Source organism: Trachemys scripta, chromosome 14 (genome assembly GCF_013100865.1).
Source record: "Trachemys scripta elegans isolate TJP31775 chromosome 14, CAS_Tse_1.0, whole genome shotgun sequence".
NCBI classification, from domain to species: domain Eukaryota; kingdom Metazoa; phylum Chordata; order Testudines; family Emydidae; genus Trachemys; species Trachemys scripta.
Window position 1 is genome coordinate 7926774 of NC_048311.1, and position 15944 is coordinate 7942717.

Here is a 15944-nt window from a genome sequence, read left to right on the forward strand (position 1 = left end):
GCGCCGTGCCTCCCTGGAGCCCTCCTTCTCACGTCCCGTCCCCTGCCCCAGCTTACCTGCTGCTGCTGCCCGCCTGCCCCTGCTTGTTTTCAGACTTCCCGCGAATCAGATGTTCACGGGAAGCAGGGGAGGGGGAGGAGCAGGGGTCAAAGCGTTCAGGGGAGGGGAGGAGGGGGAAGACAGCTGCGGGGCTGGGGGCGTGCTAAGGCTGCAGGGGATGGGGGGAGCCAGGAAGGGGCTTTGCTGCCGGTTTTCGATCTATAAAATAGCCGACCGGGGGGAAATCCCGGACATTTTTAGATTTTTAGAAATCCCCCCGGACGGCTATTTATAGACCGAAAAGCTGGACATGTCCGGGGAAATCCGGACGTATGGTAGCCCTATTCTCTACCTCAATCACCCCCAGACACCCCACAGAGCCTCCAGGGCAATAGAGACTGTAGGGTAGACAGGAGACTTCCAGGGTCATAGAAAAAAGGAAGTGTGAGGCTAGAGAGGCTAATTTCACGTCCCTCGGGTATATCTCCTCCCTCACCCCTCTCAGGGACTAAGTCTGAGCTGGGATCCTCCCACCCAGAACCAGGGTCGGATTCTCTCTCCAGGGACCAAGGCCAGTGGGAAAGTGAACAGTGGGCTCTCGTCACCAGCATCGAAAAATGTCACCTGTCCCCGTTCACAGTCCAGACAAACCCGGATCCTCCTGGGGTCCCAGCTCACAGGTAGAGGGGTGCGTGGGGAAGTGAGAGCCTGGAACTGATCCCAGCACCGCTCCACAGCCCAGATTCCCTGCTCAGGGTTAGGGCTGATCCCTCCCTTCCTCATCACAGACTCTCTGGTCACCCCCACAGCCCAGTATCCCCTATTACCCACCTCCACCCCCCAGCAATGTCTCCCTGCGGTGAATCCCTCACACCCCAGCACACAAATCTCAGTGTCAAATCTTTCAGGATTGTTGGGCAGATCCCGTCGTGTGTCTTCCCATCTCACACTTTTCCGATCCTCAGACAGGACGAGCTGGGGATGAGCTGTGTCTGGATCCAGAGTCACATTCACTGGGGAGAGAGAGAAGCAGAGCGTTAGGGGCAAAGCTCAGCCATGGGGGAGGCTGGGACCTTTTCTCACACTCCCCAGCAGCCCTGTTCTGGCTGGGACAGTCCTGGACCCCTGGGAGCTGCCTCTGCCCTAGGCACCTGAGACTGAGCAGTTCCTCAGCCTCGGCAATGGGAGCCACTTTTGCATCTTCTTATTTGGCTATCGAGCAGTGGTTCTGAAACTGTTACAGGGGTTCTTGGGAAAAAAATTCCCTAATGGCAGAGAGGGCCAGCAGCCCAGAGCATTGGGGACTTCCAAGAGCTAAGCAGATCAAAGCAAGCATGTCTATCATACTGAGGAGATAGAAACTGCAAGACTCCTTATACTAAATAAAAAGGGAGGTGAATATTTTTTTGCTGTTTTTAAAATTAAATAGGCTGCTAGTGCTGTTTTTAAATTATTGTGAAGAACGAGTTTAAGCTTTGTTGTAATGTGGATTGTTTGCCTGGACTGCTCAAGACCTGAATGCTTATGTAGGAGGAACTCTTTGAGTTTGCTTCTTAAATACCTTCATGCTGTTTCACTTCTGATTCTCCTTGATGTAACATAGAAGCCAGAGGCGCTAGTACGGGGGGGTGATGAGGGTTACGTGCTGCCCCCACGTTGGTGTGCCCCGCACATGGGTCCCTCCCCTTTTTTTCTGGCGGCCCCTGTGGGGCCCCCCCACTTTTCCGGTGATGACCTCCAGGACCTGGGGTGCACGGGGGCTTTGCCCCCACACCCGTTTTTTCTACTGGCGCCTCTGATAGGAGCCCTTGTCTTATAACAGGCTTAATCAAAAGTGATACAAGCTACAAAAGTGAGCTCTTGGAAGAGTGTTGCAATTTTCATAATGTAATAAAAATACTGTAACGATAAATAATAATTAATAAATAGTGTGTAATAAGCATGTCATAAAAACACATTTTATATTTCCAAGATCACTGCTTTTATAATTTATGCTGAGGTAAGGGGAAAAACTCTCTGGAAATATTCATTTTTAGGAGGGGGTTCACGAGAAGTGACATTTCAGTGAAAGGGGTTCGCGGGTTGTTAAAGTTTGGGAACTCTGCTATAGAGGCAGTAGCTCCCTGTTCTGTACCTGGGGCTGCTTCATTCCCAGTGGCAAAGACACAGCAAAGAAGGCACAAAAAGCTTTGAATTAGGAGGATCCAGAGACACAGGTACCAGCTTTGAACCGCAAAGGGAAGCTCCCTCCCAAAATTGCATCCTCCACTCCCAGGCCACGGACCAGAGAAGAAGATGCAGCATTGGGGAAGAGCCAATGACTCCAGGCCAGTGAGCAGGAAGCAGGAGGTGGCATTGGGTGGGGGCAGCCCCTTCCCCAAACCATAGAGAAGGGAGGGCTGCAGGTGGCAGCACTAGAGAGACACCAACTCCCCAATCCACAAAGCAGCTCTAGTGGCAGAGCCCAGCCCTGCCCAAAGGAAAGGTAGGATCTGGAGAAGAGTCGGGGGCAAAGTCTCCCCGCAGGTGAAAGGGAGAGGATGTGACAGCCGTGAGGAGAGAGCTGTCTCCACCGGCACTGATTACCCTGGACTGAATATTGAAAAGGCTTGTCCATGACAATTTAAATTCTCAGATCACAATTAAGGGGTTCTGGAGCTGGGCAGGGATAATGTGTCTGGTTACTGGTGTGGGGGACAGTTGTTTTCATGGGATTTTCTGTTAATTGAAGGAAAATCTCCCCCAGGGCTCACTCTTGGTGTGTGATCCCAGAGATCTCCCCTTCCCTGCTCTAGCTCAGGTAGCAAAGAGTCTGGAGGGGGAAAGAATCACAGAGATTAGAGCACATGGTCTCTGATTTACAACGCCAGCCCAGGGAGCTGCTTCTCTGCCCCAAGTGCCTGAGCCCAAGCAGAAATGCCCTGGCAGTTCCTCCCCCTGGCTGCTGGAAGCTGCTGTGGGGGCTGCAGAAACTGCCTCTCTCCCCCTTTCCCAACTGCATCTGGGGCTGCTCCTCAGAGGATTAGAGAGGAAGGTCTGAATCTGAAGTTGCAGGGAGGGGAGTGGGAGGAGGGAGGAAACAGATGTAAACCCAGGGTGTAGCTGTACACTGAGACCATGCTTCTCTCCCTGGCCTGGGAGAAGAGAAGGGGGTGGGGCATTGGGGAAGAACCACTGAAGACCAGAGAGTGGTAACCAGGAGGTGGCATTGGGAGGAGTAGCTCCTTCCTCAGCCCAGAGAGAAGGGAGGAGGTGGCAGCATCAGAGGGGAACTGTATCTCTAACATAGGAAGAAGGAACCAGCTCAAATGGGAGACCTCAGCCCTGCCCAGCGGAAGAGAAAGGTGGAATGCTGGTGAACAGGGCCGGCTCTAGGCACCAGCAAAACAAGCTGGTGTTTGGGGTGAGACATTTTTAGGGGCGGCATTCTGGCGCGGGTCATGCTGCCCCTAAAAATGTGCCCCGGCCGCCCTAACTCACCTCCGCTGCTGCCGCTCGCGCGCCGCTGCTCCCTCTTCCTCCCAGACTCTCAAACCCGGAAGGGAGGGGGAGATCCCGAGTGGTCGAGGCGCCCGAAACAGCTGTTTCGTGTGCCGCAGCTGCTTGGGATCTCCCCCTCCCTCCCAGGTTTGAGAGCCTGGGAGGGAGGGGGAGACCCCGAGTGGCCGCGGCGCACGCGCTGCTTCTCCCTCTCCCTCCCTCCCTCCTAGGCTTGAGAGCCTGGGGGGGAGGGGGCAGGGCTGGGGATATGGGGAAGGGGCGGAGTTGAGGCGGCGCTGGGGGTGGGGTAAGAAAAAAACGGGGGAGGGGGGTGGCCAAAATTGTTTTTGCTTGGGGCGGCAAAAATCCTAGAGCCGGCCCTGCTGGTGAAGAGCAATGGGAGAGAGCCCTTCACATGGGGGAATGCAGAGGAATGTGGTAACCCTCTCCAGGGCTGGATTAACTTTTTGTGAGTCCGGCGCCAAACATATCTGTGGGCGCCCATTGGGGAAATAGGGCATGTGATGGGGAGTGGTCCGCAGAGCGAGGGGCCGGTTGGGGATAATGCAGCACAGCAGGAGCGGCCCCACTCAGCCCAGCACAAGGGCTCTGTTTACAAACCCACAACTGCTATATGCACACTGGCCGCCCAGCCCTGCGCTGCCAGCATGTCCCTTCCACTCTGCCCCCCTGCCCAGTGCCCTGCCCTTATGTCCAGCGCCTCCTCACCCAGAGACCTCCCCCACAGATCCCTATGCCCAGTGCCCCAGGACCTGCTATGCCCAACACCCCTTGCCCAGAGACCCCTCCCACTGACCTCCCATCACAACTGCACAGCACCCTGCACACCATACCCCCTACCCAGATCTCCCACTCACAGATCCCCTAGAATCATAGAATATCAGGGTGGGAAGGGACCTCAGGAGGTCATTTGGTCCAACCCCCTGCTCAAAGCAGGACCAATCCCCAACTAAATCATCCCAGCCAGGGCTTTGTCAAGCCTGACCTTAAAAACTGCTAAGGAAGGAGATTCCACCACCTCCCTAGGTAACCCATTCCAGTGCTTCACCACACTCCTAATGAAAAAGTTTTTCCTAATATCCAACCTAAACCTCCCTCACTGCAACTTGAGACCATTACTCCTTGTTCTGGTACCACTGAGAACAGTCTAGATCCATCCTCTTTGGAACCCCCTTTCAGGTAGTTGAAAGCAGCTTTCAAATCCCCCCTCATTCTTCTCTTCTGAAGACTAAATAATTCCAGTTCCCTCAGCCTCTCCTCATAAGTCACGTGCTCCAGCCCCCTAATCATTTTTGTTGCCCTCCGCTGGACTCATTCCAATTTTTCCACATCCTTCTTGTAGTGTGGGGCCCAAAGCTGGACACAGTACTCCAGATGAGGCCTCACCAATGCCGAATAAAGAGGAACGATCACGTCCCTCGATCTGCTGGCAATACTCCTACTTATACAATGCTCCCTACTGTCCAGCATCCCCTTCACAGTCCCACTATCACAGTTGTACAGTGACCCATATTCCTGAGGGAATTCTACATCAAATTCTGTGCATAATATTTTAAAATTCTGCAATTTTTTTTTACAATAAATAAATGTGGAAGCTCCACCATGGCAGTGGGGAGCACAGGCCACTGGCTGCATGGAGGTGAGAGAATACCCTGCAGCCTCTCCCGCCCCTCTGGGACAGGGACTTGGCAGTGAGGCTGCACCTGACCCCGACAGAAGAAAAGGGCTAGGCCTGCCACAGAAACACCCTGGGGCCCTGCTCCTTTTGCGCCAGGCACACCAGATGTGGGCAGGAAGACTCAGCCTGGCAGCAGGATCCAAGTGCTTAGTGTGGGGGGATCCAGATGGGGGTAAGAGGGTTCAGTGTGGGGCAGTCTGGGTGCAGGCAGCTCAGTGGGAGATCTGGATTCACAGGGAGGTGCCAGGTGCAGGGGCAATGGGAGTCTGCAGGGGGGACCATGTGAAAATGGTTGGAGCTCAGCGGGGGTGGAGGGTCTGGGTGCAGTGGGGGTCAGGTTCATTTGGGTGGAGATCTAGGTGTAGGTGGTTGGGGCTCATCGGGGTGGTACAGATGCAGGGGAGGTGGGGCTTGTCAGGGTGAGGGTTCGATGGGCCTGCTTAACAGGGGAGCCCCAGCTGCTGCCAAGGGGATCTGCATGCTGGGCCCCTGCTTCCCCATACCCTTCTCTTCCCCATCCCATGCCCCTTCCCCACCGCTCCATCTCCTCCCCATCCCACCCCCTTCCCTCCCCCCTGCCCCCACTTCCCTTATCCCCTTCTCTTCCCCATCCCATGCTCCTTCCCCACTGCTCCATCTCCTCCCCATCCCACCCCATTCCCTTCCTTCCCCACTGCCTCTTTCCCCCTGCCCCCGCTTTCCCCATCCCATGCCCCTTCCCCACAGCTCCATCTCCTCCCCATCCCACCCCCTTCCTTCCCCACTGCCTCTTTCCCCCTGCCCCCGCTTCCCCATCCCCTTCTCTTCCCCATCCCATGCCCCTTCCCCACTGCTCCATCTCCTCCCCAGGCTTGGGGGTCAGGAGGAAACTGCACCCCAGCATGAGCCGATGGAGCGGGCTGGGGCCGGGTCACTCCAGTTCATGCCACCCAGTGATTGCAGGGTGGGTCCGACCCCGCACTCATGGGGTGGCAGGAAGTAGAGTGACCCGGCCTCAGCCCACTCCGCTTGGCTCCCGGACTTTGGGGGAGGAGGGAGCACTCAACTGCGGTGCGGAGCGGGCTGGGTCGCTCCACTTTCTGCCGGCCAGTGAGAGCAGGGCATGCCTGACCTCTGCAGCAGTCCCCGGGAGGTTACTCGGGGGAAGGAGCAGAGCAGGGGGTGGAGCAGGGGTGGGAAAAGGTGGGGCGGGGAAGGAGCAGGGACAGCTTTCCTGGCCGGCTCAGCCGGCCAGGGGATCGGGATGGCCGGGGCCCCTTCTGACTCTGGGCCCGGCACCATGGCACCATTGGTGCCATGGTAAACCCGGTACTGACCCTCTCACCTGAATATTTCAAAGGCACATGGACATGTATGGAAATGCCAGGGTGAGCATTAAGGATGTTCATTGGTCAGTGAAAGTGTTTCTGTTCATCGATGGGTGCATGGACTCAGTGCTATTGTTGGTGTCAGGATTGTTTGTGTGACTTCATCTTGGGATCTCCTCAGTATTTCATGTTTGTGTTTTTAATGTTTAGGGTTGTGTGTCATGGTCAGTGCTGGTTTGGTTTGTGCCTTTAGCTATTTGTTTATAAGACTGTTTTCATAACATTTTTTCTTTTAAATTAAAGTTCGGTAAATTTAGCTACAAGTTCCTGTTTTCACAGGATTTTTCTCTTCATTGAATGGTAATCTCCAAAATCTCACCTAGTCTGTATGATCCCAGGGATTTCCCTCTTCTTGTCTCTACTTCAGAGGGCAGCACATCTGGGAGCGGGAAAGGATAAAAGAGATGAGATTTCATGTTGTCATATTTATACCGACATCCCCACTCTTAACTGTCATATCTCTGTTTTAATTATCAAAGAGAAACAGTTTGAGACAGAGACACCCCCAGATCTGTCTTTAAAAAGCTAATCTGAAACATTCTATTTTCTCTTTCATTCAGCCATCACAAATCAACAGAACTAGCATCCATTAAGTTCAAAGCCATCCAAGGAGATATGATGTGGAAGACAGATTTCCTGTTCCCTCATCCTCCAGACCCCAGCTGGTTTGTCTCATTCTCCTTTTGCATTTTGTCATAAATTAGACAGATCTTCCAAAGATTTTAGCATGAATGTAAGTTTACACACTTTGGTCAGTTTGAGATCTGGAATGTTGAGACTTTTCAAGGCCCTAATCCTGCATTGTAAGCTATTTTGTCTATTTACTCAGTATCTGTACAGAGCTCAACACAGTGGGGCTCTCGTCCTTCATAGACTGAAATACAAATAACAAAATTCTTTACAGATGTGGAAATTGAGGCAGGGAGAGGATTGGCTCAATGGGCCTGATTCACCCCTGCACTGGTGAAGAGACAGAAGGGAAGCAATTTGTGGGTCTCCTATTCTTGGCTTCAGGGGCTAGCGCAGACCTTGGGATAGGCTATAGAAGTCCTGAGGTCTAGCTACAGTTGCACCCCTGTTTCCCTGGCCCCTATATGGCTTTGACAGGAACAGAGTATCAGAGGCACAAATTTACCCTGGCCACACTCCTCTGTCCCTACTCCACCCCTCTCTCCTCTGCCCTGCCCTCAACAACTCCACTTTCCCCGCTCTCCCAGGAACACTCCTCCTGCCTATGTAACCCACACCTGCTTGGTGTGGTGCTCTGTCTCCCTCTAGTGGCATCTAGACCATCTAGAGATTGGTGAATCTGCTACAGTCATGTGGCTTTTAGCTCATCCAATAGAGGCTCATACACTCAGCTTGAGAAATCCCAGGTTTGATCCCGATGACCAGGGTCAGTCAACATTACACCTGCAGCTGCTGTGGAGTAGGCACAAGAGGCTCCTGTTCTGGAGGGATTCTCCAAGATGTGCACCTTCCCTACAAACCTCTTTGACCCTCACGACCTGCCAGAGCACAATGACAGACTGGGTCCACATTTCACAAGTGCCTTGAATTTAGGGTCTAAATTTTGGGTGCGACCTTTAGGCACTTGGAGTCTGGTTCTCAGTGGCATTGGGCACCTGCAGATCCTACTGACTCCAGTCGCAGCTGTGGATGCTAAACAGTGCTGGAGCGCATGCCCTGAAGTTCTGTAGTTGGGAGAGAGAAACTGAGGTATCCTAAATTTTGCTGTATTTTTACATTAATGATTGTACCAAAGCTGATAGAGTGAATCAATGTGAGAAATCCTCATGCCTGGGTTTCTGCGATGACATCTGCTTAGTTTGTCTACTTTCCACTTTTTATTACATAGATACATAACTTAATTATGATCAAAGGGCCAGAGCCCATCTCTTCCCACAGCCTCAGAGACACACCCTCATTTCCCCTCCTAGATCCCTTCTTTGTACCTTTGAACTTCCTCAGAGTCTCCGTTACAGCAATATTTTTCTGGGCAAAATCCTTGAGTCTCTTTTCCAGCTCAGGAGAAATCTCCACTGGCTGCTGGAACATCCCCTTCTCACACCTGGAGAGAGAAAGAATTTCATGTTATTACATTTCATTTACTAACTCACTATAATTCCTTGCTACAGGAAGTTGCTGCTCTAAGGTGCCTGGAATTAAAATTCCTCCACTTCCCCCAGCCTCAGAGCAGGTGCAGAACAGGCCATGGCAGTACAACCTTCCCTCCAAAGGTCCCATTCATATTCTTCAACTCTGGCTTGGACAGAGCAGATCTGATGATAAAAGAGGAATCAAGTTTTGATGGCCAGTTCTCTCCTTGGTCTCCATGCACTAATACTGGTATGTTCCCATCTCTCATGTGTGCATAGTGTTATGGGATCTTTCTTCAGGAACTAGACTGAGACCTCAGTTCCCCCCAAACCAGCTCATTCCACACATGTCTCCAAAGAGTCCTCTGGTGGTAAAGACTCTTGAGCACTGCTGACTGGTGCATGATGTTACCCAGTGCCCTGGGGGTGAAAGAACCATATTCCATCCCCAGAATCCTGAGGCAGCCTGTCCCCCACTAGAAAACATTTCAGATAAATTTTCCCCACTGAATAGATCATTCTAGAGGCTTGTATAACAGGATTTGAACCTCAGGATTAAGTTCATCAGAGAGATTAGTATCCAAATGTGACCCTGCACCACACATTTTGCTGTAAAGCCCTGGGGAGATGTGGTGTTAATATGGTCTCCAAGCCCTTTCCCAACATCATAAAGCACAAGGGGGAGTGATTGAGAACCACATACCTGCTCAAGGTGCTTTTGAAATCCTAGAGGGGAGAGAGACAGAAAAACAAACAATCTCAGTACCACCTGCCACATTCTGGGGAAGCCAGAGAAGGGATTTTGCAGATATGGGGGAAAGAGGCACTGCCCTGGCCTCAGGGCCATGCACTGGCTGAGCTAATGTCATCTCTAACATAAATGAGTCTGTAACTCTTCAAAGAACAATAGGAATTCACATGTCAGCAATGCACACACTGAATTACACTGTGATCTCTGACAGCTGGACTCCTGTGCCCATGATTCAGGAGCTGTCCTGTCCCTGTGTTGGGATCTGGGATGTTTCTAACATAGTCTCACCTGCAGGAATTCACTGGCTGGCTTCTGACACTTCCCCTCCAGCTCACTGATCAGCTCACTGAGACGGGAAATCTCCTCAGAGAATTTAGAGATATTTTCATTCTGTATCTTCACAATCTCCTTGTTCAGCTTCTCCAGCTGGGCCAGCAGGAGTTGCTCTTGTTCCTCCAGGAACTGCCGCAATTGCTGAAATTCAGACACAATCTTCTGCCTCTCAGTTTGCGTCTGTATCTTTAAAAAAAAAAGGAAAGGGCAGGCAAGGGACATAGTCTAGGATCCTTTCACAGAGTGTGCAAGAGAGAGAATTTTTTTTGCAAACTCTAGACGTCTGATACTTGACTATTCCCTGGGGTTTCTAGGGTGAGGATTTTCTAACACCTTCCTATTTGGCCCTGATACCTCTTAATGGGATGTTTCCATGTCTGACATGGCCAGAGCACTGTGTTATCAGAGGCCTGTGCCTATCATGATCCAGAGCAGCAGAAGGCAGAACTCAGCACTACATTGACAGAGATGCTGGGGAGAATGTGGGAAATGACTGCAGACTTGGGCAGACAACTCTGCATGAGACATAGTCAATTCCCCCCTGGGAGGAATTTTGTGAAAGCCGCAAGGGCTAGAAATTAACTCATTAATTGGAATGGGAGCTTAGATTCTGCAGAATAAGATGTTATCCTGCTCAAGAGAGAGGGTTTCTAAGGCCCTGTCTATGTATGTGTGCGCACAGACATGAATCAAACACAGCAATCTGTGATCATGAAGAAACAGAAAGAAGCCCACATTCCCTGAGGCCACAGAGGAATCTGTCTCCAAACAGACCTCCCACTGCAAGTCCCTGCAGGTTAATAACAATGGATACCTACCAGATACTCCTGGAATTGCTCCTCTCCAGTCACTTTAAATCCCAGGAGCTTTTCTCTCTCTTTCCTTAGCGTCCTCAAACGGGCCTGGATCTTTTCCTGAAGGAACAGAAATGATATGGTTGTTTATATTTTGAGGGCTGAGAGTGTTTGCAGCGGGGTGGGTTGAGTTGTTTTTCCACCAGAGACGCTGTAGGTGACTGTTGGCCCTACTAGGTATATGACAGCAGGAACACCAAGGAGATTAAACTAATTGAGACAGGGAGTGTTTTATATTCAGTCTTTGGAATTATTTGTCCTCTTTTCCCCTTGAGTTAAACCAGCAAGAAACTGGAGTCACATGGTGGTGAATCAATAAACCCATTTTTGAGACAGTTTAACTTACAAAGTGATATAAATCCAAGAAGGCATCAGGGCTAGAAATATGGGCTGGGATACTCAAAGGAGCCCAACTCCCATTGAACTTCAGCCCTGAACTTCTGGGGATGGCACTGGTTGGACAGAACTGGTCTAAGCATTAGGACAAACTGCATTAGCCATGCTGATTTGTGTTAGGAATAGTTGGGGTTTGACAAAGTGTGGTCCTAAACACTCTCATTTGTAATGCCTTCTGGGTAGCTAGCCTCCAAAGCAAAGTGCCCAGAAGCAGTGGATTTTGGAAGAATCCAAAAGGCTGCATGGTAGGACTAATGGAACCACCTTGGTTGGTCTTCCCACATACAGATTAAAACAGCTCAGACTGATACAGATCAGCACCACCCAGTCGTCAGTTCTGCTGAAATTCAGTCTAATCCCAATGGTATTTGGCATGGACCTACGCTATCTGGAGCCCTTTTGTGTGCGGACTCAAGGTCCACACAGTATTTAGGTCAGTGAACCGCACTAGTGCAGGTTGTCACCTGGGTTTCACCACTCAGGGAGCAGGAATTCAGAATCCCAGTGGGAAACCTCAGTATCCTAATGAACTTGGGACCTTTCTCAAGGGTTCTTTATGGCCTTTATTAATTACAGGCTAGTGGTTAGGGCACTGGTCTGGGACTTAGGAGATGTGGGGTATCTTCCTGGGTCTGCTGCTGGGTGACCCTGGGCAAGTCACTGCCCATCTCTGTGCTTCTGTTTCCCCTTCCCACCCTTTGTCTTGTCTATTTAGTCTGAAAATTCCTCAGGGAAACCCTCACTGTGTTTTGTGATGCCAGATCTTTTTTGAGGTCTATAGTGGATACTGTGATGCAAATAATATTAACAATAATAAATATTGTGATACTGTGACACTGGGCCCGCGAGGGTTAAACAACCAGCAGGCTAAATGACCCAAATTCAACCTTTAAAAAGATACTAGAAAAATATAGAAATGGTAATCAGGGCCATTTCTTGTGGATAGTTATCAAAACCATGTTAGTAGACCAGAGTGTTTGAAATGTAAGTCTGTATTGTTAGAGAATTAGAAGTAAATGCTAACTATATTTGTCTGTGCTTACCTTTATCTGTTAGAAGCTTCAAAATATGATTTTATTAGCTGATGGATACAAAACTTCTTTTCCTGGCTGTTAGTATGATCTATTGAGTCAGAGATCAAAGGGATGGGGCCTCAGGGTGGAGTGCAGGCGGGGCCATGGCCCAAGCATCTGCGCTCTCAAAGGCAGCAGGTCAGCAGCTGTTTGGGGAGGCTTAGCCTCCCCTGGCCTATTATACCCGTCGCCCATGCATTTAGATGAAAATTGGGTGCAATAACATCGTCTTTATTTCTCTTTAAAGTTTGTAGCAAACTACCTTTGAATAGTTAATAGCCTTATGTTAATCAATGCAACTAATTACCTGTGTACACATAGGAAATGGGAGGTTTTACGTCAAAGGACAATGCACATTACTTATTCTTCACCCAAGGAATCCCTGCTGGGTTAACTGCTATCAAGAAGCTATGGCAGCCTGCCAGAGATCTATAAAAGACTCTAGGGCCCCAATCCTTTCATCTCAAGTCTGCTTGGACTTTACCATGGGAAGTTTTGTGTTGCAAGACTGAGCTACAGCTACAGCCTGGCTTACCCTGCTATTTCTCATGGAAGAATTTAAACACTCTACACAGGGATTGCCTATTGAACAATAACCTTTGGAACTGATTCTGAAAGAACTTTTTATAAGTCAACAGCTCACCACCTCTACTATGAAACTGACCTAGGAACATCTGCATGTATAATGATCTTTAATCACAACACTCTGTCTCTTTTCTTTTTCAATTAATCTTAGATTAGTTAATAAGAATTGGCTATAAGGGTGTATTTGGGTAAGATCTGAAATAGTCATTGACCTGGTGGGTGATGTGTCTGATTCCTTGGGATTGGTAGAAGTTTCTTATATGATGAATAAGATCTTCAGTGATCCTCATCATATTTGACTTGGGTGTCTGGGTGGGAGCCTAAGGCTGGATTGCTTTAAGGGAACTGTATTTTTGGCTTCTGGGTAACCAGTAAGATATTGTAGAAGCTGTTTTGTTGCTGGATTGGTAAATTTAATTATTAGAAATAACCACTAGTTTTGAGGATCGTCTGCCCCATTCTTTGCAGTTTGCCCTGATTAAGCAATCTCAGTGAGGTTCCCCCAACAACCACGCTCACAGATACAAATCAGTAACAACAACAACAGCTTGTAACATCCCATTCTCCACTCTGAAGGCAACTCTCTCACATAGATTGCAGCTCATGTGATTTAAACCTCACTGGTCATTTAACAGTTCCAGTTGGGCTGTAAGATTCCTTATCTCACCAGTGGGAACTGGTCTCAAAATTGCTTCCAAGCTTCCCAGAGAAATGTTTCCCACATCTGTGATCTTTAATGCCTCTGTTTTTGTCTCTTTTGCCACCTTGTCCTGTACATTTCTTTTCATATAATTTTTCATACAGTGAAGGCTTTACAGAGCTGAATGATGCAGTTACATCAATAGCTGTGGAAGAGAGAACTTAAATGTGACCTCCAAGTTGTGATGAAATTAACCAGTAATTAAAATCCTATTAGAATGAATTAGACTGGACAGTGATTACTTACCTTGTACTCCTGGGCAGCCTCCTCTATGGGAACCACAGTGTGAGCTTTGTGCATCCGGGATCTGTCACATACCAAACAGATGGGGGTTTGATCCTCTTCACAGAACAGTTTGAGAGGCTCCTGGTGTTCCACACACACTCTCTCACCTCCTGCAGCCTTCATTACCTGTAAATTCAGTTGTTTGACTATTTTTAAGACATTTGCCAACTGCCTGTTTGGCCTGAGGTTTCTCTGTTGCACAGTTTCTCTGCACTGGGGGCAGGAGGCGGCTGTATCGGATCCCTCCCAGCACTGGGTGATGCAGGCTCGACAGAAATTGTGTCCGCAGTCTATAATCACTGGGTCTTTAAAATCCTCCAGACAGATGGGACAAGTAGCTTCATACTGGAGACTTCCCACGGGGTTCTCTGAAGCCATGGCTCCCTATTGACAGTGTAACAGGGTTAGTTTCACTTTTATGAGCTCAGAAATATGCCCAGCCTGCAACAATAACTGCGTGTTTCCCTTCCTGGAACTGACTCATGCTGTTTGCTGAGCTGGAAAGTGCCAGTTGTTGACATTCCAGCCTTCGAGGCTTTTGTGAAAAATGTACCATAAGGCTCCGATCCTGCAACCAACCCCTCTGCTGATGGGTCTCTGGAGCTTTACCTGTGCATCAGTGCCCAGCTGTAATGCTGAGCTTGCAGGAGCAGGGCTTGTTTGTCTAAGGAGTGATACTAAAGTCACAAGTTAAAATCTGGGTTAAGTTGGAATCAGTGTTTCACAGGCCTGGTTCTCATTTACACTAAGGCCTGATCTACTTTTGAAAATTAGGTTGTCATAACTACATCACTCAGGGGTGTGGAAAAGCGGATCTACGACCCCATGTCCCCCTAGCCCCCTAGGATGATGGAAGAATTTTCCCCATCAACCTAGCTAGCACCTCTTGGGGAGTTGGATTACCTACACCGATGGGAGAATTCCTCCTGTTGGCATAAGTAGTGTGTACACTGAAATGCTGCAGCAGCACTGCTGTGCCACTATAGCATTTTAAGTATAGACAAGCCCTATGGCTACTTTCGCAGTGTAAAGGGGCTGATGTGTAGTGTGGCTGATGTGATTAGGTCCACACTATCAGAGGTTCGTTCACCTGCACATCTACCAATGTGATATATGCCATCATGTGCCAGCAATGCCCCTCTGCCATGTACATTGGCCAAATCGGACAGTCTCTACGTAAAAGAATAAATGAACACAAATCAGACGTCAAGAATTATAACATTCAAAAACCAGTTGGAGAACACTTTAATCTCCCTGGCCACTCGTTTACAGACCTAAAAGTCGCAATATTACAACAAAAACACTTCAAAAACAGACTCCAACGAGAGACTGCTGAATTGGAATTAATTTGGAAATTGGACACCATTAAATTAGGCTTGAATAAAGACTGGGAGTGGATGGGCCATTACACAAAGTAAAACTATTTCCCCATGTTCTCCCCGCACCACCACCATAGTTCCTCATATCTCGTCAATTGCTGGAAATGGGCCATTTTCATTACCACTACAAACAGTTCTTTTTTTCTCTCCTGCTGATAATAGCTCACCTTAACTAATCACTCTCCTTATAGTGTGTATAGTAACACCCGTTGTTTCATGTTCTCTGTGTATATATATATATCTTCCTACTGTATTTTCCACAGCATGCATCCGATGAAGTGGGCTGTAGCCCATGAAAGCTTATGCTCAAATACATTTGTTAGTCTCTAAGGTGCCACAAGTACTCCTGTTCTTTTTGCAAATACAGACTAACACGGCTGCAACTCTGAAACCTGTTACTTATGTCAAGCATTTCTTAAGCCTGTGGCCTAGAATGGCTAAACTGACATCTTACAGGCCTCAGGCTGTAGGCCTTGCATTTCAGCCCTGCTTACTTACATACTTAATACGTACTTATCCCTTCTGATTACTGATCAGTCTTATACTTCTATAATCTCAACATCTTAAATCTATTCAGCATACAATGATTATATATGACATGTTAGTTAATCATAACATCACACAATAAATGAACAATAAACTAAAACCATTGGCTACATCTCCACCTCCCTCCCCCCTTGACATGGTGAGTATTATACCTGATAAAAAGAACCCTGTCACATACATATTAGATGACAGAACACAGCCATCATTAGTATACTAATAGGCAGCAAACATCATTGGTATGATGTTCAAATTCTTATATGCAACTTAAATCTATACTTAAAACTTCTGTGTAATTTAAATCTACGTGTAACTTTATTATTCTATACTCATTATGGATTAGTTCTTTTTCTAGGGATCA

General features: G+C 48.7%; 1 protein-coding gene across 1 annotated transcript; it reads right to left on the reverse strand.

The window, feature by feature from the left end:
- Nucleotides 1-308: 308 nt before the first annotated feature.
- Nucleotides 309-14119, reverse strand: LOC117887171 (zinc finger protein RFP-like). Its single transcript, XM_034789497.1, has 7 exons — nucleotides 13623-14119; nucleotides 10587-10682; nucleotides 9724-9954; nucleotides 9388-9410; nucleotides 8541-8656; nucleotides 6905-6964; nucleotides 309-1052 (listed from the first exon to the last, which is right to left on the reverse strand). The coding sequence occupies exons 1-7, from the start codon at nucleotides 14037-14039 to the stop codon at nucleotides 541-543; spliced, it is 1455 nt and encodes a 484-aa protein (XP_034645388.1). The 5' UTR covers nucleotides 14040-14119; the 3' UTR covers nucleotides 309-540.
- Nucleotides 14120-15944: the final 1825 nt, after the last annotated feature.

Coding starts and splice junctions, on each gene's coding strand:
- LOC117887171 (XM_034789497.1), bottom strand. CDS start 14,039: ATGGCTTCAGAGAACCCCGTGGGAAGTCTCCAGTATGAAGCTACTTGT. Junction 9,955..10,586: donor AGCAATTCCAGGAGTATCTG/GTAGGTATCCAT, acceptor TTTTTTTTAAAG/ATACAGACGCAAACTGAGAG. Junction 1,053..6,904: donor CCTGGGATCATACAGACTAG/GTGAGATTTTGG, acceptor CTCTCTCCCCAG/TGAATGTGACTCTGGATCCA.